The sequence below is a fragment of the Syngnathus floridae genome, chromosome 1 (genome assembly GCF_059516105.1).
Source record: "Syngnathus floridae isolate MCC-2025c chromosome 1, RoL_Sflo_1.0, whole genome shotgun sequence".
Classification (NCBI taxonomy): domain Eukaryota; kingdom Metazoa; phylum Chordata; class Actinopteri; order Syngnathiformes; family Syngnathidae; genus Syngnathus; species Syngnathus floridae.
The window spans coordinates 23,743,769-23,770,961 of NC_142413.1; the positions used below are offsets into that span (position 1 = coordinate 23,743,769).

General features: G+C 41.5%; 3 protein-coding genes across 6 annotated transcripts; 1 reads left to right on the forward strand and 2 right to left on the reverse strand.

Moving 5' to 3' along the window:
* Positions 1–102: 102 nt before the first annotated feature.
* On the forward strand, positions 103–6,493 carry ndfip1 (Nedd4 family interacting protein 1). The gene is made up of 8 exons (XM_088389399.1): positions 103–312; positions 1,714–1,807; positions 3,710–3,849; positions 3,913–4,000; positions 4,320–4,444; positions 4,521–4,587; positions 4,672–4,784; positions 5,035–6,493. Exons 1-7 carry the CDS (start codon positions 277–279, stop codon positions 4,776–4,778), a joined length of 657 nt encoding a protein of 218 aa, XP_088245525.1. The 5' UTR covers positions 103–276; the 3' UTR covers positions 4,779–4,784; positions 5,035–6,493.
* Positions 6,494–6,668: 175 nt separating this feature from the next.
* Positions 6,669–10,498, reverse strand: fgf1a (fibroblast growth factor 1a). Its single transcript, XM_088396492.1, is given in 5 exon segments — positions 6,669–7,231; positions 7,233–7,252; positions 7,345–7,448; positions 8,167–8,273; positions 10,494–10,498. Coding segments are annotated over 5 exon segments (402 nt in total). The 3' UTR covers positions 6,669–7,065.
* nr3c1 (nuclear receptor subfamily 3, group C, member 1 (glucocorticoid receptor)) lies at positions 9,380–26,181 on the reverse strand. 4 transcript variants are annotated; one of them, XM_088389361.1, is made up of 10 exons: positions 25,821–26,181; positions 25,114–25,162; positions 24,036–25,013; positions 14,749–14,912; positions 14,110–14,226; positions 13,757–14,038; positions 13,546–13,690; positions 13,346–13,476; positions 13,112–13,269; positions 9,380–12,941 (listed from the first exon to the last, which is right to left on the reverse strand). In XM_088389361.1, exons 3-10 carry the CDS (start codon positions 25,004–25,006, stop codon positions 12,789–12,791), a joined length of 2,121 nt encoding a protein of 706 aa, XP_088245487.1. In that variant the 5' UTR covers positions 25,007–25,013; positions 25,114–25,162; positions 25,821–26,181; the 3' UTR covers positions 9,380–12,788. The 4 variants fall into 4 exon arrangements, with proteins under 4 accessions (XP_088245487.1, XP_088245498.1, XP_088245471.1 ...); XM_088389372.1 differs by lacking the exon at positions 25,821–26,181 and adding an exon at positions 25,295–25,362; XM_088389345.1 differs by having other exon boundaries at positions 24,036–25,162.
* Positions 26,182–27,193: the final 1,012 nt, after the last annotated feature.

A 27,193-nucleotide genomic window follows, 5' to 3' on the forward strand; every position in this document is an offset into this window, starting at 1 on the left:
CCTACTATTTTGAATATCAGACAACTTGTGATGTTTAGTTTGTTTCCAGATTTGTGCTCAATTCGATTATCTGTGACGTGACAACAATCGATCACAAATTTTCCGAAAGCCATGAACGCATCATCAGACCGAGTTGGAGGCGCTCGTGAAGGAAAAAGTTGGCCGATTTAAGGCAGCGTAACAGCCCCTCGTTCATCGGCGAGGGCCGTTCTTCTTCAACGTATTTTGCCCTCCTGGGTCGGAAGAGGTTATTTTAATCAACACAAGGCGTTTACGATGGCTGAGCAAAACAGCAACGTCAGATATCAAGAGGTAAAGCCTAGCTCAGCATAATCAACCGACGCTAGCCGGATATTTGTTCCCACTAGCTTAGCCTGTCATTAGCGATAAGAAACGCGTCGCATTTGATAATGTTTCGCTTCTATTGGATCGTGCACAAAACACTTGAAACGCATCACGATCCGTGTATCAAGCGCATTTGACTACATATTAGCACCATCCTGCGTCAGTTAGCATTAGCTGCGTTTCGCTAACCACAACCCAGTGTTATTTTCCAAAGAAACAAATTGAAATGTCATTCATCAACAATGTCATAGAATACAAACTACACTGATTTAAGAGCATAACATCTTGCAACCATATCAATCATTACCATTGAGCGAAGTAGGGCCTGACTAATATGGATTTTTTTGGGGGGGGGGCAATTATGACATTTGGAAGAATAAATCTGATTCACAGAAAACACATTCATCGGTAGACTAATTCAAATATAGAAATTGTTAACATTACCAAGTTTTGTTCCTTCAGTCTTACAACAGTAATGATATGAAATGCAGGCAGAACATTTGACAGTTTTGCAGTACATTGTCCTTCACTAGCTAGATTTTAGATGAGAGAAACACTGCCTTTTGTTTGCATTTCATCATATTTATCTTGTGTTGTAATGTGCAATTGTGTAAGTAACCAAGAAAGAGCAACAAGATAAAAACAACTAAGACAATTGGCCAATTTCTAAAGTTCTAATTTCATTTGATTAAATGAGCCAGCCGCTTAATTGGTTGAGCACCATTAACATGTAAACCGGGCGTTTGTGTGTTCCTGCAATGTTTGTCCTCAAATTTAGTTGATGAAATTAACTCTGGTCAACAAATCATTACATATTATAATTAGAAATTCTAGTTAATTTTTATAGATGAATTTGTTTGTGCTGATTTAGAATCTGCCCAATTTTTTTCTCTAGCGCATCAGGTGTTCATAATAATGCAATAACTATATAAGATGTAATACAGTTTAAGTAACATTTATGAATTAAGAGTTAGGTTTAGCAACAAGTGGACTATTTTATGAAACATCATAGCTATAAACAAAATCTATATTGCGCTTTTACAGGTAAAACCTCTCAAAAACATGATGTGCTAGAAAAAAGTAGATAATCAGTCAAAAATACCTTTAGTGGCACATAAATCCACCTCTGACTAAAATTTGTCATTGTTAATCTTATCCATTATCTATTCAAATGTCACGATTATAAGTAAAATAATTTTCCCTATACTTGTTTCAGTTGAAACAAATGAACATTATGCCCTTTATATATTGATTTGGTCATTATCCTGTTGATCGATAGGTGATATTTGATGCATTCCTCCTCATCAGCATGTGGAGCTTTGGCCCAAAGCGGGGTTTGGTATTGACACGTTGTTCCTTATCACTCAGCTGGTGAACGAGGAAGAGCCGCTCCCGACATCCGAAGAGGATCCTTCCCAGGATGCGCCACCGCCCTACACCAGCGTCGCAGCAGCTAATGCAGGTTCGGGAGCTAAATTCTGCCTCATCTCATACGTACGGTAGACCTCCAAGTTGGTATGGGTGCTACTCAATTAATCATGCTATCGTGGAACAGTTCAATTCAGAGTAGAATTCTGATATCATGCCGATTTATTTAACACTTGCATTGAAATTGCTGCGTGTAGGCCAATTCATATCTGATTTTGGTGTTTAATTGTTTTTCATGTTATTTAGGTGTGAATTGTAATTGTTATAATTTGGGGGAAACAAAAATATATTTTACTGTGTGTGTTTGTGTGTGTGTGTGTGTGTGTGTGTGTGTGCTGAATCTTTAAAAAAAATGCTTTTGAGTTTCCCATTTTGAATTGAACTACTAAAATTGAGTGCATTGTCCTTGATATTAAAACTTTGTTTCACCTATACAATAGGAATTAATTAGTCATCCATCCATCCATCCATCCATCCATCCATCCATCCATCCATCCATCCATCCATCCATCCATCCATCCATCCATCCATCCATCCATCCATCCATCCATCCATCCATCCATCCATCCATCCATCCATCCATCCATCCATCCATCCATCCATCCATCCATCCATCCATCCATCCATCCATTTTCTTTCTCAAGGACAAATATTTGTTCACATCCACTTGAATTTTTCTTACTGTGATTAATGTGCGAAAAATGGATGCCAAAACTCCACCAGTATTGGAATTGGTCGACAGACCATACATGTTGTAAATGGATGCGAGTCCACTTACTCACTTGACTGCCCTCCGTTGTGTTTGGGCAAAACACAAAGGCGGCTGCTGGATGACAGCCACATGAAAGTCTTGCCTTGAATGGAATGGACCATTAACAGTAATGGATGCATTTCACTCTAATGCAGGGGTGGGCAATTAATTTTTACAAGGGGCCACATGAAAAACCTGAGTTGTGTCAGAGGGCCACAGCTACGATAACTTAAACGTGCTCAATTTTCTTCCATTGTAAAATGCACTAAATTATTTATTTTAAATAGTTGGTACTGGTAATTAGAAGAATACAATTATTCTGTTTTTATTTATATTAAGCTATGTGAAATTGTGGTGTAAAGGTCAAATAAAAAAACAATTATTAATCAGTACAATATATTCTTAACTTCTTTAACTTTTCCTCAAATGACAAAGCCGCTCCATCTCTGGGTGTGAAGTTTGATAAAAAGTCCTTGTTGGGCTTGCAGTTTTGCTAGCAATGAATCAGCCTCTGATGCGCCCTGTTTATCAGACAGATGTATTTTTTCTCATGCTTGGTCGTGTGGTGGTGACTCAAATTATATTCTTTAAACACAGCGACCTGTGTACCACAATTCAGGCACATGGCTTTACCTTTCATTTCTGTAAAGAAATACTTGGCAGTCCATGTCTTGTTGAAAACACGGCGCTCCTTGTCAACTTTTCTTTTCTTCGCGTCAGCACACATTTTGAGGGCAGCATTACTTCGCACTGTTCACCTACACGCACAGCTCACATGCACGCACGCTACACGGAAGTGCGACACCGTTCAAAATAAAAGCGAAACAGTTGTATTGTACGCACGACACAATTTTTTTTAATTTTTTTTTTTTAAATTACGATTGGCCTCATGCGGGCTAGACAGGGACGCACAAAGGGCCGGATGTGGCCCGCGGGCCGTAATTTGCCCAAGTTTGCTCTAATGTATTCCCCCCCCCCCCCTTTTCCTTGCTGCTCTGCTTTTAGTAAATTACCATTTACAGAAGGTCCTCGATTGCGACTAAGAGAAATAAGATGCTTTGAGGTTATGAGCGATGCTAGTTTGCGACGTAAGAATTTCTTCACTGCTTCTCCTCATGACAGTGTTAAATGCATACTTTCAGCAAAATGAACAGTTTCATGACAAAAGAGCTTTCTCCTTGCCAGCTTTCTTTGAATATAAGGAAGATAGCGGCAGATTCCCCAACCCTCCATCCTACAGCGTGGCCACCACTTTGCCGTCCTACGACGAAGCGGAGCGAAGCAAAGCGGAGGCTGCCCTCCCCCTCGTCACCAGAAGAGTCACGGTACTTTCTTCGCTCCGCTCATTTGTTTGCTGCTGCATCGCTTAATCAACTATTTGCTTCCAGGAGGATGAATTTGTGGCCCGAGACGACTTTGAGGATGCCGACCAGCTGCGGATAGGCAATGACGGCATATTCATGCTCACGTTCTTCAGTAAGAAACTTTCTTCAAGATGGTGTCAAAGCACGACTTTGATATTAGGGCAAATGCGTCTAAATGAAGCTCCTCATTCTACTTCAGCATTGTCTGTTGACGGCAAAATGACGTGAGACAAAACTGACCAAGTTAACATCTGCATGCTACTAGAACTCTTAGGAAGGTGCAAGATCACCAGTGTCATACTCAAGGCCCAGGGGCCAGACGTGGTCCCCCATACCTTTTTATGTGGCCCTCGAAAGCAAATCATGTCAACTTCCACAATCTTTGACAGCAAAACAAAATGTCAGAGTTCTGAAGTGTTTTTGTCTTTCAGTGGCATTCCTCTTCAACTGGATCGGCTTCTTCTTGTCCTTCTGTTTGACCACGTCAGCTGCCGGTCGATACGGAGCCATTTCAGGGTTTGGCCTGTCCCTCATCAAATGGGTTCTTATTGTCAGGGTGAGAAATAGTTAGGATTAATTATGTATGCCGACTGTAGCTCGTGTTTTGATTGGTTAATGGCTGCTCTTCGTAGTTTTCCACCTACTTCCCTGGCTACTTTGATGGCCAGTACTGGTTGTGGTGGGTGTTCCTGGCCTTGGGTGAGTAAAAACTAAATTTAAAACAGTTTTTTTTCTTCTTTTAGACAAAATGCTAGCTACGCTTTACCAATGTTTGCATTGCAGGCTTCATGCTGTTCGTCAGAGGCTTTGTCAACTACTCCCGAGTGCGCAAGCTGGCTGATCCCACCTACGCCAGTCTACCCCGAACAAGGGTGCTCTTCATCTATTAGACCGAGGTGAGTGTGTCTTGAAGTCAGGCGGGAGTGTAGACCGACATTTTCGGAACAACAAAAAAAATCCTCACTTCATGAGAAAGCCCGCCAGACCACGGTTTACGGTTTGTACTCGCGCGACAGTATATGTGCGTATGAAACTCAAAAGTACATTTTCCACATGTCCTCTAACATGAAGAAGTTGTTGAAATGTCACTTTTCCTCATTAAACACAATTTATTCCTGTGTGATAATTACTGTTTTCTCAATTCAGCTGATCGGATGTGGAGGCCAAGGACATGACACGACGCAGAAATCAAGACGGCTCTGTAGCGAATGAGCCATTTGAGGAAATAGTCGACATTTTGTTTGCCATTGTATTCTCAGAAAGCGGTTAGCAGTACTCGTCCCTCAGTGTAGTCAGTCATTAGCGACGCATGTTAGCTACATCTTGTGTGTAACGTTTAATAAGTGATGCCTTATTATTGCTTTGCTAGAATTACAAGTATGACTCTTGCTCTCTAAGGAGAGGCTGGAAGTCACAACAGGTTTTCATGATTCAACATGCGCCATATAAGCATGCAGCTCACTCACTTTATAGCGCCACCTCATGATTTTATTGTGACTGTTATATAGGCTCTGTTCACGCACTTGCACAGCTCCGCCCACATAGCTCACTCAACTGTTAGCTTGAGGGTTAACAGTGTTGTCTCCTGCCCCAAGTGACTCATTCAGGGCATTTTTTCTCTCCCCAAGTAACGATACGTGGACAAAAGGTTCCGGGACACAGGATGTATGTCCCAACAGTGCACTGTTTCCCAACCTTTATCAAGCCAAGGCATACAGCACCAAAACAGAAAAATGTCACAAAAAAGTACAGATTAAATGTGGCTTCTGACATCCAGTGGAAGAGCATTTACTTGTTCTGCTTGCCACTATATGTTACTAGCATGGACTGATTAACATATTATTCGTGGTAAATAAATATCTTTCAGACCAGTTTAGTGGAATTGTCTAGTTTTCTGTGGCACATTAGTGGTTGGGAATCACTGGTTCAATGTACATGCTCGTAATGAATGGTTTGTGCAACTCAGGTGCAGCGTCCAAAATTGCACCCTTGTGTCATGTGGTTATTGGCCATTTTGATGTTTATCCATTCAGATTAAATATTTTTAGTCTTCAAAATGGATTTAAATTCAGTGTGAGATGTTAAAGAACAAAATTTAGGCTCACCCAATGACAAATGAATAAAGTTAATCTTCTGAGTCATTTGTTAATGGCATCACAACAAACTGGGAAGTATTTGCCACTTTGTTATTGGATGCCTGCACTTGACTCTCAATGCAACTTTGTTAACCTTGTGATCTCGTTTATCTTCATGTAATTGAAAATGAGCACGGCGAAGGTGCTTGCCATCCTGTGGGTAGCGCGAGAACTTTATCAAAGAATGCCATATGCCGGCACACTTTGACTGAGGAAATCATCTTTTGACCTCAAGTTTAAGTCTGATGAATATTCTGATTTGCATGTCAGAAGGATTCTCCATTGAAACACAACTGTTTTCTTTTTAGCCTTAATGATTTCACCTTCAATTGAAATGGAAATTATTTCAACTTCACTGTCACAGCTTTGACGCTCATTTAAAGTGATGTAGAGTGACATCGATGAGGTTTTGTTGTCCTGACGCTGTACGGAAGGGAAGACCTAGTTCAATAAATGTCACTATGATATGAGTGGTCTTGAGTTCCTGTCGGCTAAGGCTACAAAAAGGCACTGTGGTATACAGCATATTTAATCATTATCTCTTTTCCCAAAACACTTTCAAATTAGGCAGAATGAGGTTAGAGGTTACGAGAACTGAGAATGAGTATTATGCAATTAACAAAATGACCACCAGGTAACAGTAAGATTGCTGCAGTATTCGTAGTATATTTCTAAACTCTTTAGAAAATGTCTATTCATCAGATTGACATTTCACATGACACATTTTAAGAAATTATTTCATATACAGGTGCGTTGGCCATAGTCCTAATATATGAACACTTTAAAAAATAATGCGTCATCTATATCTGACCAAGGTGTTTTTGTGAGCAGCTACCTGGTTAGCGTGTCTGTCACATACTTTGTGTTAAATATTAATCAGTTGTATTGGTTAGTGAACAGCAAGAACACAAATAATTACAATTATAAAGTAATAAACTGCTGTTAATGTCTACTCGAATGGTTAGCTTCACAGAAGGGCTACTAGATGACAGGTTTTCATTCGATCAGGTCAATTTTTGATAAGCATATTTGGGTGAATGTTTCAATCCAGCCGGCGGGGGAGGAAGAAGATGGCCTTTCGTCCAATGTCAGTTTGGGGACCCAGCTCAGGTTTCCCATTTCTCTTCAGCGCCACATACCAGCGTTTCTCCTGATACTTCTGGGACTTGTACGTGTTGTAGTTGTTCTCCTCCAGCCTCTCCAGAAAGTGACTCATCATTTACAACAGGCTGAGAGACATAATACGAATGATGGAAAAAAATCATTAGTCAAATGTTATCCTGTAATTACACATGAACTGGAATCATATTGATTGACTTACCGAAGCATACAAGCGACCCTCCTTGTTTATGGCCAAATATCGTTCTGATTTTTGGCCTTTGATCACCACCACACCTGGAGCCACAGCCGTGAGCTGCAAAAAAGCTGAGAAAAATATTGAGAAAATAAAAATATATAAATACATTCATCAATCCATTGTCTGAACCGTTGGCGCGCTGGTGCCCATCGCAGCTGATATTAATAATAAAACATAACGCATTTTCGAGTTTGCATACGTAATTGATAAACTCGTTTTAAAACACATTTGTATTTTTTCACTTTCGAGTCAGTGTGAGTCTGCGTTGTTTGTGTGTTTTAATGTTAATTTATTGTATTAAATGACTTTTTCTCTAATTTGGTACTTTGTCATCATTTTGTATGCAGGTACTGTTTTGAAAGTGTTCTATAAATAACGTTGGGTTGAGTAATTAGATCACTAACATTGCCTTATAAACTGCTTGACTGGTTATGACCCTGTCTTTTTCAGGAACCCTGTGTGCTGTATATGATATCACTAGCTATAGTAGCATATAGAAGTCGAAAGATGTCTATTAGACGTCAAAATGCTCGCAGGGTATCCAATGCAATACTATTAAGTTATCAAGTCAGTCTTGGCTCGTGCTTTCAGCGAGGTTTTAAATTGGTTTATAACTGCATACATGAAGCTACTTTAAATATTTATTTAAAATAATGTCATGTGTAATCGTTAATAAAACAAATTGTAATAAGCAGTAAAATATGCAATATTGTTTTAGTTTAGGGTTTCAGCTGGATGTTACAGGTATCTGTAATGTACATAGAGTCCATGAACGCCTCACCCTACTATAAACGTCCGTGTCGTCCCTCTGGCCGTGGACCGTCCCGTCGGGGAGAATCTGGAGGTGATGTCCGCCGCTCATGCAGTACAGTCGGGTGGATGCAGATGTTATCCTTCAGCAATCAGAGGAACGGAAATGTCAACTAAAAATGCTTTTGAGCGTGCATGCGCGGAAACACTTGGGATGGACGCCCGCCCCGGACCAGTGAGTCCCCACTAGTGTTGGCTCGTGAGTGAACGATTCGTTCAAAGGAACAGTTTTGTTTCAGTGAACGAGAGTGAGCGAATCATTTCCTAAAGTGATTCGTTCTTTTTTCAATTCATATGACTTCAACCAGTGTCAGTAATGCGCATTGAAGCTGGTGCCACCTCGCCGTAAAACAAAACAAAGAAGAAAATGACGTAACTTCCCGTTCACGAACAAGTCGTAAATTGCATTTCCCTTTCACCAACTGAACGGATCTGAGAGTGAACGAGTCAGTCAGTGAGTGATTTGCATTTCCAGTTCATCGCGAGAACGGATCAGTGAGGGAACGAATCCTGCCTTTCCAGTTGTTGAGAGACTGTTGCCAACGGATCAGTGTGGAGGTGTTGTATTACAGAAAGAAATGTGTGAACTACCTGAGCCAATTATTATCATTATTATTATAATAACTTCTTTGAGGGGGGTGTAGTTGTATTGTGTGATGTATGTTGTTCCCACAGGATGTTGTAATATAGAGAAAAATGTGTGCGTTGCCGTTGTCGACATTACCGTGTGTTTACGTGATTGTTTTCTGTCTGGTGTATTGCTTAGTTGTGTGTTATTGAAGTTAAAAAAAAAAATAAAAATGGATCAGTGCTGGTGTGTGGGGGGGACGATTCGTTGAACAATTCGTTTGAACGAATCTTTTGAGTTGACCGATTCTAAAGATTCAATTCACTTAAATGAACTGGAATGCACATCACTCGTCCCCACGGTCCAGAATGAGGAAAAAAGTACTGAGGGCAAGCAAGAACAACTTTTATACATTCTCTTTACATGTCAAGTGATTTAATATATTAGTCATGTCTACTTATTGGCCAATAAAGGCACACATAACGCATTTGGGTAATTCCAGAACAAACAAAAAACGTTAGAAAAATTATAGTGGAAATAAGGTTAATATATAAAGAGGATACTTTTAAATTTATGCCAGTCTAGTCTAGGCAGTTGGAACACAAATCAAGAATCACCTGCCAGGATGGAGAGCTCTTTTATTTTTCTAAACTGGTGCTTGAACAGTGACTTACAAAGAACTACATGACTGCATTTTTAAAAATCTGGCAAAAATCAGCATGGACATTAGGATGGAAGAGAGGTACAGAACATACAAAGCGAAATTGGGGGGGGGGGGGGGGGGGGGGTGCAAGAGTGGCATTACAGTGGAGAGGAAACAAAAAACAAGTGTATAAGAAAAAAAAAAAGTTCACTTTGTCTTTACACGGGATATACTTTATATATAGTATATCTATATGTATAGTGTATGTACAGGAAAACAAAGCTCGTATTTGCCCTTGACAAGTCTACAAACGTCTGCATATAATTTGTACAAAATTGATTTCCAAACAACAGTTGGCTAGTGCAAAGCTTTTCCCGTTCAAGCCGGCTGATGACTTTTACGGTTGGTGTGAAAAAGACTTGACTCCTATTCTAGTGTACTCGACTTACAGTTTAACACAATTTAACACAATGTCACAGAAGCCGTCATGTTTCGTTTTACAAACACACACGCACGCACACACAAACAAAAACAAAAAGTTACTTGGCGAGTTTGTGTGGAGAATAAGTGCTTTGGTCACCTTGTTGTCAATTGAACATTAAAATAGGCTTTGTGTGTGTGGTCTGATCCATGTTTGTTACTGTATACGTGTTCCTGAACATCTGGCCTGTATGACAATAGCTTATATGTGGCGTGGTGGTGATTAATTAATCTGTCATTTCTACTGCATATTTTGTTGAACAGGAAAGAAAGATAGCCACCTTTCTAAACAAGACGAGGCAAGTGCGTTATTAGTATTTAAAGTATTTGTATATATATCAATATACTATTTATAGGTATGTGATTTCAAAAGAGCAGCAGCAGAGATTTGTGTTCACTGAATGTGAAAGTAAACCTTAAAGATGGCAAAAATGTGACTTTTTCTGATAGGCAAACGTATGGAGAAAAGAGTTGATGACTAAACACTTTAAAAAAATAAATAAAAAAAAGTTGAATGAGAAAGACAATCAATCACCTGAGCCTGGATCAGACATTAGTAATAGGTGCCTCCACATTTGTGTTTAATGAATTTGTCCTTCCACAGAAGCTGACGCCATGGTCATTGTATGAATCAAGTGACCTGATGGGAAAGTGACTAACAACTGCATTATTTCCTCAAATAGTGGCCTTTGCTCTAATTAATTTCCGTGTAAGTTGTCCACTCCAAGAAATGCTAGACCAGGGGTCGGGAACCTTTTTGGGGTACAGAGCAGTAAATGCCCATTTTTTAAAAATAATTTCCCGTAAGAGCCATACCATTTAAAAAAAAAAAAAAAAGATAGGTTAAATACAATTAAATGCATGTATTTTAATTAAGACCAACGATTTTTGAGTGTACTAATGTATTCTTTTTAATAACGTTTTTAACGTCGCCAAAAGAGCCATATCTGGCTCGCGAGCCATAGGTTCCCAAACCCTGCGCTAGACAAACGTGAATTAGACAAAATCCAGAATGCGCACTAATTTCTATGGCAGATCATCTAAACATGCCAACCTGAAAAAGGAACCGTTCAACTAAATGACAGCTCTATTAATGACAGCCATAGCCATAAGTGGAAATGAAAACTTTTGACTTGCCATTCATTCTCTTGTGAGCAGGTGCGAGTATCTGCCTTGTCTGAGATGTGTCAGGCCTCAACATAACTCGGCATCAGAAGCTGTTTCAGCACTTTGGTCACCTTTTAAAAGATGATTTTTCAGCAATTAATCCTGACGATAGACTGAGAAGCGAGTAAAATCTTCAATTGGCAGCGAACGATTAAAGAGACGCATTAATGTGACGACGTATGGCTCGATTATTAAAATAATTGAAAACGTCTTTTGGGTGGAAAAAAAAACTTGATATAATTGTCCATCCATCCATTTTTCTGTACCGCTTGTCCCCACGGGGGATTGCGGGCGTGCTTGGAGCCTATCCCAGCAGTCATCGGGCAGTAGGTGAGGGACAACCCGAACTGGTTGCCAGCCAATCACAGCGACATAATTGTTTGGGTCCTAAAGATAGCTAATTCTAATATTTACCATATACAATATTCTAGTTATTATAATACATACACTATGCAATATGCATGTTACACTGCAGAACCGTTAAAAAAATAAGAACCATTATTTGACATGATAAAAAAGCATCAGTGCAAAATAGGTCTCTATGTCCTAACATTAAAAGACGCCTCGCCTCGTACTCTGCTGAAGTTAAATAACAAAGCCACTAGATGAGGAAACATGCAAACCCTTCAATGATATTATTGTTTAACATCAGAAGTGTTTGTGGGCATTTTGAGTAAAATACTGTGAGCTGATTATGTTGGCGACATTGATCACCATCACATCCTCGCCATCATGGCCGCACCCTTTGGATGCACTAATAAGCTACAAATCTGCATGAAAATAGGATCTCTCTTCTGATTGGTTGACGCAAATCGCAATCTGTTAAATTGATTCCAAGGTTAAAGTAAATAAATGAGCGAATATAGGGAGGGAGGTGCCAAATTGAGATTAGGGAGGCTAAAATATAAAAAGAAGCCGCAGTCAGTCACCCTTCACAGTCTTAAAGCCTTTATAGCTGAGTCCAAAGCGCTTGCGTCGCACTCGGGCAATTTCATGTGTGGTCTGGGGACTATTCACGCACATGCGCACGAATCCATCCACTCAAAGGAGCAAGGAAAAACACAGTCGTTTCAAAAGGAAGCGTTGTAACTGCGTGGAGTACAATCAGGGTAAACTTGCGATGGGCTGAGGAGAGGCACGCCCCCGACAGGTATAGTTGAGAGATAGCTGAGATGATTAGTAACGCAACAACAAAACAAAGGCACATTTTTTCCCTTTATGAATCGATGTGTGTAAACCTTGTAGAGGTCAGCTTGTGGAGTAATCCTATTAAATGTCTGTTTAAAAAAAAAAAATAATATACCAATCCTCGGGCATTGTTATTCATATCAAACCGGATCAAAGCATAAAATCAAGTCGGATCATTACAGAGGGTTGCTACCTAGTCACAGCCTCCTATGATAACTACAAAAACCTAATTAGTCACCAAGTTTAGTTTGTTCGCGTGTGACTACAACCTGGAAATCTGAACTGACTATTCAAATGTGTATAGAATAATTCATGTGTAGAATCTGTGAGATCTAGTTGTGTATTTGAAGGGAGTCACCTGAGACAACATGGTTGTGAAGTTCTTTCGTCCACAAGACAATTTTTGAAGAAAATTCCTAAAAAACCTCAGTTCACGCCCAAAGACGTTCTCAGTCTTTTAACTTCAACTCTTTAGGGTGAAAGTAGGTGATGCTGTTGTTTGTGGTGGTCTCGGGTATTAAGGCATGGTGTCCGTTTGGGAACTAACGACGGTCATTTCTGGTGGAAAAGGAGAGCTTTGACGCCCCCAGCCTTGACTTTGGGAAGCTGGTGGCTGATGATCTCGGCCAGCATTTCCGGGAACTCCACACTCAGTGATTTATTCACAAAGGTGTAAAAGCAAAAGTTGAGAAGCCCGCCGACCATCTGCGCACACACAACGTTCACGCAGGCAATCAATTGACATCACTTTTCCAAACCAAGTCAGAAGTGAAGTCATTTCTGTTTTGCAAGCAACCAAAAATCCCAAGTCTCCACTTGAACCGAACGAATGTAGATGACAACATGTTACTTTTCCATGTTATGTGATTTCTCACCTCATGCATGGAGTCCAGCAGCTTAGTGAGCTGGTAGAAACGCTGCCAGTTCTGGCTGGAGTTCTCCTCTCGCTTCACAATGGCTTTCCCCAGTTCCTTGATGTATGACATCCGGATCTCGTCAAAAGCCGCCTGACTCCTCAGGCCGTCCTTTGGCACTGCCGGAGTAGGGAGTTGGACGTTTACCGCTGTGGACCGCCGGCAAGGAAAGCATGACGGGACCAAGAGACTCACCCGTGCTGAGAAGCAGCAGGACCTTCATGCAAAGATACTCGTCGTGGGAAACCTGCAGCCGGACAAACTCGCTGGCAATCCTCATCATTTGCTCGCACTGTTCGGCCATGTAGGGCAACTTCATTTGTTCCCTTCAAAGTGGAAAGAGCGAGAGTCAAGGCGGGAGGGAGCAGTGCGCGACAAATGTTTGCCGCACATACTCGTTCATGATGAGGTCCGGCGCAAAAAAGAGGATGCTGCCGTTACACTGCTGGTAAGACCTCCAGCCCAGGCTAAAAGACATAAGGAAGAGCCACGAGCACTGGAGCAGGGTCATCTGGTCGTCGAGGTGGAGGTTCCGGAAACCTGAGCGGGACGACAGCACGATTGAAGACCGACAAAAGGCGAGTTAGCCTTGCCCGAGAAACCCACCTGGCAAAGCCTTGGCCCACTTGACGGCCGAGATGAGCTGCCGGCCACCCAGTCTGTTGAGGGAGGTGAGGAAACGAGCGAGGGTGTCGGGGAGGGTGTTGTCGTAGCCCGCATAGAGGGTGTCCGGCTCGATGGCCTTGAGAAGGGACAGCATTGTGGGGGCCAGCTGCGGCATACACTTGGGTACGATCGCCTGAGGTTCGGCCGGCTCCGGGGGGAGCAGCTCGGGCGGGTTGCTCGTCTGGGCACCTTTGAGGCGATTATTCTTCTTGGTTTTGCGTGCTGAAGACGAGTCAATGCATAAAAGTCAAGAGGATCATAAACGGACTCCCGGCGGGTGTGGCTGTGCGTACCTTCGAGATTCATGCCCGCCATCAGACACTTGCGGAAGCGGCAGGCTGGGCAGTTTTTCCTGCGGATTTTATCAATGATGCAGTCGTTTCTTCCAGCGCACAAGTAATTATGTTGACCTGAGAAGCAACAGGAGAAGTGCCATGTTAGCACAAAGTTCCAAGAACTAAATGCAGTCAACTCAACCTCCGTTCCATTGCAGATGCATTACGAATTTTAGCAACCATTTTAGGGGGTTTTAAGAAGTGTAGGTTCATCTGAATATAGAGTTGTGCCCCTCAAAATATTATTTTTATTAATATGGGATCTTTATTTCACACATTTTTTACCTGTTGCAGGCAACTCTGGAACATATCCTCTGCGAGAAACTGCGCGTCATAGTTCTTGTAAATTAATAACTGACTTCATATCTCATATTCTTGAACTTACACTAATGGCAGAAAAATAAACCTCCCTCAAAAAAAAAAAAAGTGTTGCGCGTTTTTGTTCTTTCTTTCTCATTGAGTGATTCATAATAGCAAACTTACCTTTTGATAATTTTTTGCCAGAGAAAATTTTGTATTCTTTCATTGTAATACGTTGCCATCACAATGTCCCCAAACAATGGTGTATATGTAGCAAGTATGGCATGGCAGCTTCACCTTCCACTGCTCTTTTGAAGAAGACCTTGCAGCTCCCGCATGTGAGCACACCGTAGTGGCACCCGGAAGCCTCGTCGGAGCACACCAAGCAGATTTTGTGAGCGCCACTCTTGCCCTGGGTTGATGACGACGGTGCCGTGGTGCCTTCCGGTCGGGAAGTCGAGCTGAGGGTGAGACAATCAGATCGTGAGAGGTGAAGGACGGCCTTGTCAACTCTATTCGCATTAAAAAAAAAAATAATAATAAATCTGATGAGCAGGAAAAACAAGTTTGATTCCACAACTTACATTTGAGGATTCAGTCCACAATTGTAACGGTCGCTTCAATGGCAGGCTTATCCATATTTGATGCACAAAATTTAAAACTAAAGGTCACCCTTGCAATTCATTGACGCACATATCCTTTCGAGTGAACAGCGGCTTCTTGATTTTTAAAACGGCAGGTATAAAATTCTGCACATTGTCCCGCCTCCTGAGATGCAGTTCATCAAAACCACCACAAGAGGTCATCTGACCTCTGTAAATGCATGCAAGGTCACAGCCCCGCTTTCCAATCCAGTGGCTTCATTATCAAGTAAGCCCATCTCAAGCTTGAGCTGCCATCATCTGTGTTTGTGCATCTTTGGGTCTTAACTCTGTGTGAGCTTGACAAAAAAACAAAAATAAAATAGGGGCCGTGAGCAGATCTGCTGCGGATGCACAGTGTGCCGTTAAGCCACGTTTACATAGTTGCGCAACGTAAAGCGTGCACGCGTGATGAATGGGGGCCAGACAGTGGCAGTCGGTGGGTGTAGTACGATGGGAAAAGTGAAAAGGAACAACAGGGCCTCACAGTCTAAGAATTCAGTGGCCTGCAAAAAAAAAAGGAAGGGCTGTCGCAGCAGCGCTCGGGCTAGTTGGATTCAAATTAATTAGCGCGCACGGTTTTTCAGAGCAACAACTTGAACAACACACAAAGCTCCACGTTTTGTAAGGACTATTTGATTCAAAAACAGTCATACGGTGAGGTTTGGCATTTATACTCCGGGGATCATTTGAATTAATCCGTCTTTAATTTTGATTATCTAGTGAGTGGTAAAGCCATTGCAGCAAACGTGCACCAGTGTGAAGGATCTTGTGGTTTGAGCCGCTGCAGACAAGTTTTACAAAAAGCTCAGAGCCCACACTGAGTGAGTGACAAGCAAGGTGGGACCAATAAGTTCACTGTGAAGAGGGTGATGTCACAGGGTGTGGATGGCAAATGACTCCACCTTTCATTGGCCCAATGGAGATGCTGTGCATCGGGAGCGGCTAGTGTGCTATCACTCTTATATGTTCATCTTCTTGTTTTATTTTTCCTGTGTTGTTTACTTGTATGTGCGTTGTGAACTCTGTCTTGTCACCCTGGGATAGTGAGAAACGTAATTTCGATCTCTTTGTGTGTCTTGACATGCGGAGGAATTGACAATAAAGGAGACTTTGACTTTGACTTTGAGTGGTGTCATTGGGACAGCTTCCCTGTCAACGCTTTAAGCTGCTCATTGAAATCCAGTTACTCTAACACATCTTAAAACACAGGTAAAATTGAGGCAGATTGGTGAGGAAATTAAAGAGTTGTAACAGCAACATCAACGCTTGTTTGGTTAACCCATCCACGGCCATTTTGCATCGTGTGTCATCATTAACCTGGCAGCCTTTCGCAAGACAAAATCATTTGGTCTCATTAGATCAAACCCGGGCAAAATACGGCCTGCGGGCCATATCCGGCCCTGTGTGCGTCTCTGTCCGGCCCGCAATCATAAATTACATTTGATTACAACTTACTAAATAAATAAAAAATCAGTGTCGTACATGCAATACAACTTTGCTGCTTTTATTTTGAAAGACGTCGCACTTCCGTGTAGCGTGCGTGCATGTGAGCTGTGCGTAGGTGAACAGCGCGAAGTAATGCTGCCCTCAAAATTTGTGCTGACGCAAAGAAAAGAAAAGTTGACGAGTGCCGTGTTTTCAACAAGACATGGACTGCCAAGTATTTCTTTACAGAACTGAAAGGTAAAGCCGTGTGCCTGGTTTGTGGCACACAGGTCGCTGTGTTTATAGAATATAATTTGAGTCGCCACTACACGACCAATCATGAGGAAAAATACAGAAATCTGTCTAATAAAGAGCACGCAACAGAGGCTGATGCATTGCTAGCAAAACTGCAAGCCCAACAAGGACTTTTTATCAAACTTCACACCCACAGAGATGCAGTGGTCAGGACAAGTTTTGTCATTTCCCACAAAATTGCCAGAAAAAGTAAGCCATTTACTGACGGAGAGTTTATTAAGGAGTGCTTATTGGACTCTGTTGCACTGATATGCCTGGAGAAAAAGAGCGCATTTGAGAATGTGTCACTCTCCCGACGTACCATAACAAGGCAGGTTGAGGACACATTGATATGTTTCTATAAATGTGTTGTAATTCACAGTTTGAGGAAAAGTTAAAGAAGTTAAGAATAAATTGTACTGATTAATGATTTTTTTATTTGACCTATACACCACAATTTCACATAGCCTAATATAAATATAAACAGAATAATTGTAGTCTTCTAATTACCAGTACCAGCTATTTAAAATAATTTTGTGCATATTACAATGGAATAAAGTTGAGCAGGTTTAAATTATTGTTGGTGTGGCCCTCTGACATAACTCAGGTTTTTCATGTGGCCCCTTGTAAAAATTAATTGCCCACCCGTGCATTAGATACTAAAAATAATTCTCATTGTTTCATTTTGTTTTACAGTAATCCTCAAATGGAAGTAGCAATAACCTGCTTGGAGCAAACAAGGACGCGCCAAAACCGGGTTGTCAATGATGAACATAGTGTTTCTCAACTGTTGAAATGAGTGCGCCCCATCAAAGGAAGTTGCTGCCTTCTTTTGGAGTTAACTTTGGCTCACCATTCATAGCCCAACGCGGCAGCATCGAAAGAGGCCGCTTCAGCCAGAGGTGTCGCTTACGTTTGTGTGAGTGTGTGATTAAACAGCGCGGCTTTGGAGACAAACTACATTTGGAAAAAAAAAAACTGGTGGCCCAGTGACCAGCTTAACAATTCATAATCTCCTGGTTACATGTAGGTTAACAGCTTCCTCCTCTATGCGCATTGAGTGTTTGTATCTACGTGTAAGCAGCAATTTTCCCAATACAATAGAGCAGACCATTTTACAATCACTTAAGCTATTATTATTATTGTTGTCATTATTATTATTATTATTATTAGATGTGAGCGCTCTCCTGCTCAATGTAACTATTAAGGTCATTGCTTGATCTGCAAGTGGGGGAGTAGATGAGTGAGGCCAACACATGGATATCCGCCAAGAGAATTATTGTGGCTCAACTTTTAAAATAATGCAGAGTATGGCTGAAAGCAGATACCTTTTTTGGATTTGAGCCAAGGAATAACAACAATGGGCATGACTGCAATTAAGTTCATGAGTCACTGAGGGTATCTTCAATAGCCACAGAATTCTTCCTGATGTTTGAGTTTTTTTTTTTTTTTTAAATTCAAAGACCAGATGAGTTCTCAGTTATTGTGGAACCGCTGTTACTGCGGCAGAGGCAGATTACAGATCGACTTGCACATCGGTAGCGCCTGGAGTCATGACATGTGTTGACACATAAATTGTATATGTAAGACTCGCTCATAAATAGCAGCTCAAAACCATGTGGGGGGAGGAATGCAAGTCACTGGGGTAATATTCAATACAACTTTGCTGATTTGGCGATTTGCATTTTCTTGCAGATATTAATTTCAAACTCGTGTCGATGCAGCCTTGAAGATTATTAAGGTTATTAGGCATACTGAGGGATTCCAGCGTATACAAAAAATGCTTTTCAAACCGACCCTCAAAATATGTCAACTTAAAACCTCGCCCACAAAAGCGCCTACATTGCTTCACTACAGAGAAGGACTTTAGTGGCAAGCTCAATACATCATGCTGTGATTCTCACATACTTTTTGTGTCATGCAAAAGGGAGCGGAGCAGACACAGGAGGATGTGCTCCTTCCCTGAGCTAAGAGCGACCAAAATAGAACTAGGAACTGCTTTTTCATGCATATGTGCGAGTACTTGTACTAGCCCACAAAAAGTTGCTTCAATGCAACTTACTCATCATGACATAGCGCAAATGAGATGTACACTTACTAATGAGAGACATATGGACTTTAGTCTGAGCAAGTAACTCTTTGGAACTAATGGCAGAGCAGATGAAAAACAACACTAAGCGACTTGACTTTTCACATTAGTAGCCATAATTGGAGCAGTGTGTGTGTTTGTGTAGGTGGGAGGAAGTTTCCTGCCGTAAGAATGAATTAGAGCCCCGTTGCTACTGTGCACACGGCTGCCGCAGCTGAAGCTGGAACGTGGGAGGAACGTCCTAAAATTTGCTGACTCGTCACGTAAGCACAATGGTAAGACGAGAAGCTCGACCCGCACGCATACCTCGATGGGAAAAAGTTCTTCTATGGTGTCAAAGCAAACACAAATATGATTATGCACAATTGTGGTTTGTGGTGAGAGCATTAGTAACTGGAATGGCCAGCATTCCATCGGGTGCGTTCAGGCGGCGCCAGCTGTGTACAGGCGGGAAGTAAAAGTAGGTCAGGGAAGTGAGGGCTTGCTTCACAGCCGAGCTCTGTGGTTCTGCCTGGCTGCCCGTGAAGCACATACACAAGCACACACACACCCACACACTCATGCATTATACACAAAGCTAAATGATGAATTGGAGTTGATATAAAAAGCAGCTCAGAGACTTTAGCGACAATAAGCTTGAGGTTGCCCTTGGCTAAAGTGAGCCGGAGAGGTGATGATAATGGAAGTTGGGGCCTGTCTGTAAACAACATATTGTATACACTATACACGGACCAGCCATAGCATTACAACCACTATAATTATATCCAATATATAAAATGAACCCCTTGCAAAGATAATCTGATCTGAGAAGTATTCATTCAATGTTCAATGCTATATTTGTAGCATGCTGTGGTGTACAACAATGGGAGCAGTGTCAAACAGTTCAATTACCTCAAATAATTACACGTCTTGTAAAAATATTAGAAACAGCAGCACTCAGTATGATGCAGAGCAGTTTGATGCCTCTGTGGAATTTTGTTTTTGCCGCCCCCTCCCCCACACAACTTTTCATTGCCAGGATGTGTGTTTTATTGAATTAGTCCAGTCTGAGATGCAACAACCAGTCACAAGATAAAAAGCGTCAAATGAGGAAGGCCTGAATGTCTTGCATCTGGGATGCGAGAACAACTCGATTCAATGAGATGGACACAAACAATGCTCGCCATTCACACCAACGTTGATTCAACAGCCCACCGGAAATTCCAGAACCAGAATGCGTTCATCGTGATTCATACGACTTGACAGACTAAAAATACTACTTATTTGGTAAGAGCAGCAGGGATCAAAATGTGGCTTCATCCACACGCTGCAGAGAAAATGCCACGTTTAAAACATAGGTTACATACCAGCAACTACAGGCTGGACGTTCGCCTTTCGGTTACGTAACTCAAATGTAGCGTCGATCATAACGTACAAATCAACTGCACCACCAACATGATCTAAACAATGTGGAAACATTTCTTTTTCTTTAGAATTTCAACTGTTGCATATATCGCTCATCCGAGATAACTGGAATAATGCACTTTTCGGGTGTACAATGTAGAAACTGTAAAACACATTTAGAAATAGGACTTCAGTTAAACTGTGTGGAATTAATAGTTTACTAGTAAGACTACAATCATGAGCCTAATTTCAATCAAGAGTAAAAATACATTCACAGCACTTCAACTTTCCCCTCAATGCTGACTAGTTTCCCAGTGCTATTTCTGAAAGACATTTCCACAGCATGATGATGCCAGCACCACGCTTCACTGGAGCAATGGTATTTTCAACTCAACTGTATTTATAGAGCAGTTTAAAACAACCGCTGCTGCATATGATGTGTCATTGCAGTGAGTGTTTTCTGACATAAAAAAAAAATAAATGCGGCAGATGCGATCAGTGCACATATTTGATTTATTGAAGGCTTTCTCTGATCAGAGGTTCCAAGCAACCTCTCCCAAAGAGCCTAATGAGGGCCCCCAGTAGGCAAGCCCTAAGAAAAACAGAGACTTCAACCAGCAGCAGCACTGTCTAACTTGAACAGGAAGGTCACTGGAAACACAATCAGGAAGGGGGAATACATTTGTCCTTGACCAAAGTGTGATCCGCTTCTTTACCTGCATATCATGTTTGCAGAAGTCTTTTGGGCTCTGCACTTTCCTAGTGCAGTTATTAAAATTAAACAAGGGATCCTGGGCGAGTTAAATCGTGCACACCCTGCATTTTTGCTTTGACTTGAAATAGGTAACCAAGAGTATAATATAATAATATCTACTAATGATCATGCTGATGATTACTCAACCACATGATAGGCAGCTATTTAGGCTTGAGGTGTTTAAATTAGTCTCCCTTCAATGTGCAGAACTAGTTGCATTTGTTATTTGTTAAATACACGACTATGTATAGTAAGATGCCATTTAAGGACGCCAACTCTGACTATACATGAGGCCATGGGGAACTAGATTATAAGATTTCTTGTAAAGATTCTTGTGTATGATTGCTGTTCTCAGACTTGAGCTGGAAATTAAACAAGCTCACTTAACAGCAGGTCGTACAAAAAACAATCACTTGGGTCTTGGGTGTAGCATTCTGCAACTGGTTGCTGGACTTCCTCACGGGTAGACCACAAAGTCGGCAGCAGCTCCTCCAGGACCATCACACTAAGCACTGAGGGCGTATGCTCAGCCAACTGCCCTTTATTGCGATCCCACGATCATGTTCCAACCGACAGCACCAACCGCACCATAAAGTTTGCGGAAGACAAAGATGGTGGTAGGCCTCATTACTAAAAATGATGAGGCCAACCAGGAGGGAGCCAACTGTGTGCAAAACACAACAATCTCTTCTTTGAGGTGGTAAAAATTTAAGAGATTGTTAAGACCTCAGGAAAAGTAGTTCACAGCACGTGCAACTTATTTTACTGCAACCACATATTGTCGTGATTAGCGTGGCAAACGTTTAGAGAATTCAAAGGCATCCACAGTCACCATGTCCCATCACACTTGCACATCACAAACTGTTGTCTCATTACCAGCCAGTTTAATTATTCAATCAATCTCTGTAGCATGATAAAATTGTCTCATGACCAGCCAGTTTCATTATTCAATCAATCTCTGTAGCATGATAAAACATTCACAGGTTAAAAAATATATATGCATCATTGCTCAGCAACTTAAAGGAAAAAAAAACAACATAACCAATCTGATCAGTAGATGGACCCATCCAACCCATCTATTGAAACAAGTCAAGAGCTATGCACGTTATTTCTTGGGGTGCAACTTCCTGTGAGACACCAGAAGTAGCAATTTATGAATCTTTTACAAAACAATTGTCAGACCCTTGTAGCATTTTAAAATGGGTGCGCTGTTTGCGGTTGTACTAACAAGAAGTTGAATCAGTGGCTACAAGAGCAAGGTTTTGAACAAGTGGCCCAAACAAAGAAAGGTTGAACCAAGGATTGGGGTGCGCATCTATTCTATTCATCACTTTTGAAAGGCATGATTTGTATGGAGCATCTGCAGATCACACTGGTCGTGAGAAGACTTAAAGACCTCCATAGCATTGTTGAAGGGGGAGGAGGGGCTTACGCATCGATCTGGAGCTCATATACTATAGCAGCTATCCACAAAAGAACTGGATCAAAGTTTTAAATTCTTTGTGATTCTTGAAAAATTTGAGGAGACACACTGCTGATGACTCTCTTGCGCGATGTGCTGTTGAAGAGCCTTCAGGAATGTGGTCTTTTATGACGACTAAAATGACGTGGTCTGTTTTATGACGATTAAAATGATGTGGTCCGTTTTATGACGATTAAAATGAATGCGCTTCGCTCAATCTTTTCAGTTGCGCTTTCTTCCTTGAGCCCACCTTCCACTTTCTCTGTACAACGGGTGCATGAGCCCCCCCTCCCCGTCTGACTGCCAACTCAATTGAAAATATAAAGTATAGCCTCCGCGTTTTTATGAAGGCATCAACCTTCATCAGAGGTGTGTAGTAATTAGTTACTTTCCAGATAAAATGTACTCATCTAGTTTACTCGAACACAAATTCTTTTTTGACTTGTATTTACGTAATTCTACTCTTGAGTAACAATAGTCATCATGAAATTTGTCTTGTTTTTCAGACCACCTCTGTACATAATTAAATGCAATGGAAATGATCATTAAAAGTTGCACACACACAGAAAAAAAAAATCAACAATGACTTTCTAAAAGAACGCCGGCAGCATGGCTGCAAGAGCGGCTTTTTCCTGAAACACAAGAACATAATGCTGTTTGCATTTCACATGATGTTGAAAACTTGAGACTAAAACCCAAGGTGAGAGATTTGAGGCAATTTGCTGGGCTCTGTCCCTCTACATCTGCTCTCAGGTATCTACATCTGCTCTCAGGTAACTAAGCCTATGTCCCACCTCCAATCAAAACGTGAGCAGACTTATTACGGTGCATGTAATTGTACCCCTGAGAGCTTTTAGGAGGGTTCAAATCTTTAGCCACTCATCCTTCCACCCCACTACAATGCAATTATAATGGTTTCTCCTTTCAATTGTGACAACTGAGGTTCTAATGTGGTTTATGATGGAAATTGAACATTGACAATGTAATTAAAAAGCCAGTTCCAAATCATGCTCATAATTCACGGTGGATGAACTGAAATTTGGCCATACATTGCCAATACATAAAGTACTTGAAAAATGATGTTCATACAACATAGCATATAATAGCAGAACGTGTTTGAGGACTTTTACGAACGTACAGTCCACAAGCTCACCTTTAAAGCCAATTATATAACGAGAGAATCAAAGACCAACCAAAAAACGCCATAGGACTCTTTATTTTCTTTTTCAACATTTTGATATAAATGACTTTTCTATAAAAAAAGAACAAAGAACCTGTATGTTGTTCAATTAAGAGACCGCAATAGTAAAGATATGCTTGTGAAGTTGAACGCCTGCGCTTATTTCTCAATGCTTCCATTCCTGACAAGAAAGAACAATACAAAGCTGTCTCCAATGGAAATGATGTTTGCTCAAACAAAATGAAATATGGCAGTGCAGCAAGTTTGTCAACTTGGTTTTTTTTTTAAAAGCATTATAAAAACAACCTTAGCTGCCTACAAAGACAATTTCTCTCGACTCCAACGTGTCTTACCTGGCAAAGCCGCTGCGGTAGGTAGGAGTGGCTGAGAAGGCCTCAGAGGCTTGACTCAAGCCTGAAGCTGGCCCAGGAGTCAGACCTCGGTTCCAGGGTGCGCCAACGGTGGCAACAGGAACATACTGACAGGTGACCACTTTCTGATCCTTAAGTGGCTGTGCGCCAAGTCCAAAGTGGAAGCTCTGACCTCCCGAGGTGCTCACCCCACAGATGGAGATGGGACTGGATGCGGGCAGGTCTGGGGATGTGGTACTGCTTATCTGGCAGTAGGACATCTTCTCATGTTTAATCACACCTTGAGTGCAGAGCTGAATGAAGCTGCCGTCTTTTTCTTTCTTAATCAAAATGGGGCTTGGCGCTACATTTGTGGAGATACTTGAGCTGGACTGATCGGGACTGGTGAGGATGTCGTTGCCATTGAAAGCGAGCGGGCCGCTGCTGTTAGCGTTCTCAGCCATAACGGACTTGATTTCCTTCTCCTGGGTGACATCTGCAAGCAGAGCATCATCTGCTAAAGTGGACAGGAAAGCGTCGTCCCCGACATAAAAATCCGAAGGAGAGCCGGTGAGCTCAAAGTCACTGAGCAAATCCATCGTGTTATCGCTGAATAACTTCTGGTTCATGTCTATGTCTTTGCCAATGTGCTCAAAGGCATGATCAAGGTCAATAGGGTCGTGACCTACTTTATCCAAAGAGAAATCCTCAGTTTTCATGGTGAAAAAGCTAGGATCGGATCCTCCGATAAGGGAATCCATGGAAGACGGGGTTAGGTGTGCTATCTTGCCCCCTGACTGTGGCAACTTCTCCTCTAAGTTTAGGCGACTAGATGAAAGCAACTTCTGATCTTTGGTCAAGCCCTTAGGTTGCGGATCTTCCTGCAACGCGCCAACGCTGGGAGTGATAGAAGAGGATGTCACTTCCACTGACGCAGGGCTGCTGTTGAGGCCGTTAGACTGTCCAGGCTGCATTAATTGACTGGAAGGGAGAATAACAGAGGCTGGAGAGTTGCTAACACTGAGTGGGGGCACTTTCAATGGACTGTCCCCCACTGGAGTTTGGATGTTGACCGGTTTACCTGTACGGTCATCTCTGCTCAGTGTTAGCTTTACTTCACTGTCGTCCATCTGTTTGTTTGGTGGGAGAGAGAGCGAGGGAGGGGGGGAGAGAAGGGAGAGAGAGATTGAGGCCAAGGGTGATCAGCTAGGTTGCATCTTAGCATAAACAGGTAGTCAATTTAACACACACACAAAAACGACCTTGTTTCCTCACTCCACGCTATTCTTGAGCATTTCTTTCCTTCTAAGCATATTTTTAGACTGGAAGCGCTTTTACACACGAGTGATGTGAAGTGACCAGAGGAATGTGGTTTTCAAAGGTAGCAGGCGGTGGGAGGGGCTTTTTGAGACTTAATGAATCTTTATGAAGCATTTTGTCTAGTCTTTATACAAATAATGGTAGACTGAAACAAAAACAAAGGGATTACCACCCGCGCTAATTAGCTAGCCACCAAAACCAAATGGCCACATAGGGCGAGTAAATATACCTGGACAACATAAATTAAGGTACATATTGAGATAATCGAGTGTGAGGCATATTAACACTGCCTTATCGGTAGTTGTTACGATGCTAAGCTAGCAGTGTGACTGGCGTGCCAACACGTCTCGTATAACGCTGAAAGTACTGCTAATATCGCCAAGATAGCTGCGTGTTTATCGTTCGCGTCCGTGTCCGAGTTTAGTCAACAAACACATCGAGCCAACCTCGAGAAAAACTTTGATTTACCCTTGAAAAGACTTCCTGTTGATGGGAGCCCACTTGTCGTCAGTCAACATTGTTGTGGTTGAATTTGGCCGACCACAACACGCCAATAGTGACTTGCTATTTATGAAATCCTCTGGCGTCGTATCTTCGTCCTACATTTGTCGATGAAAAGCTGAACTAAAGGCGAGCGAGGGGGTCGGCTTGATGTTTACGTCTCTTGATTCTTATTGCAGGCCTGAGAAGCAGAAGTGGAACTGCAAGTAAACAAGCTGAGCACAGTGCTCCCCAGCTAGCCATTAGGGAAGTACATACGACTTTATACGCTAACCTTCAAGCATAACACAAAATGGAGAATCAGGCAAGCTGATCTGTAGCAGATCTCTTTGCAATCTGCAGCGACATCTGTCGGCACTCAAGGGTAACAACAGTATAAACAAAACAGTTGGGTCCCAACAAATGGAGATAAGTTCATCGAGTTCAATTGCCCTTAAAAATGAAATTCATATGAAACGCAAATGCTTTTCAGAATAACAATCCACATTTAATTAACATACCACAGTAGAACGACAGACTTACTACTATCTTATTGTTTCCACTCTTGGCCTTATCTACTGCACACTAGTTTCACATTTTGGCTATTTATCTTTCACTAATTCTACGCTACAGGACATCCAGTTGTCCATCAGATGCTGCATCCCCTAGAGACAATTTCTACTGAATATGTGTAATTGTGATTGTGTCACCTTATTATTGTAAAAGAGAATATATGCCAGAGCTGGATCCTCGATATTACACAAAACGCAATGTTTCCCTCCTCAAGGCACACCACATCACAGTTTCACAACAAAATCTACTATAGAAAAGGAAAAGGGAAGGAATATAAAGCAGGATGCAGCATGAAATTTAACTGTACGAACATGGAATACTCAAAATGTCTGCAGATTTTCATTATTTGTGTCTCGTTTGACATTCTTTTTAATGCTTCACAACTTCTGCACATCATTTCCAGGTGGGAACCATATTGTATTGCATTTGTCATGCTGAAGCGGCATGATTTCCAATTTCTTTTAGAAGATACAATTGGAGCTGAGAAGTAGCTAATTAAAGGATAAAAATGAGATACTATACTGTTAAATACATTTGATGATTTTGCCTTTAATCCCCATGGATTAGAAATAAAACAAGATGTCTTTCAGAAATATGGAGTTTATCTTTTAGGCCATTTATAAAGTTCCACAATTTGTATCAAAATGATAGGGAGAAGAACATATTGTACAGTGAGAAGAAGGAAAGGAACAATTTATGATCCAAAGCATAAAACATCAAACAAGGTAGATTGATACATCATAGGTCAAATTAATTAAAGAATAAAATAAAACCTTTTTAATGTCTTA

Bases quoted from the DNA above. Each gene is read 5' to 3' on its own strand.
- ndfip1 (XM_088389399.1), top strand. From the start codon at position 277: ATGGCTGAGCAAAACAGCAACGTCAGATATCAAGAG. The intron at 313-1,713 runs GTAAAGCCTAGC...CTTATCACTCAG, and splicing joins GCAACGTCAGATATCAAGAG to CTGGTGAACGAGGAAGAGCC. The intron at 4,445-4,520 runs GTGAGAAATAGT...TGCTCTTCGTAG, and splicing joins AATGGGTTCTTATTGTCAGG to TTTTCCACCTACTTCCCTGG.
- nr3c1 (XM_088389345.1), bottom strand. From the start codon at position 25,162: ATGGACGACAGTGAAGTAAAGCTAACACTGAGCAGAGATGACCGTACA. The intron at 14,913-24,035 runs GTAAGACACGTT...TCTCACCCTCAG, and splicing joins TACCGCAGCGGCTTTGCCAG to CTCGACTTCCCGACCGGAAG. The intron at 13,691-13,756 runs GTGGGTTTCTCG...CGTCCCGCTCAG, and splicing joins GTGGGCCAAGGCTTTGCCAG to GTTTCCGGAACCTCCACCTC.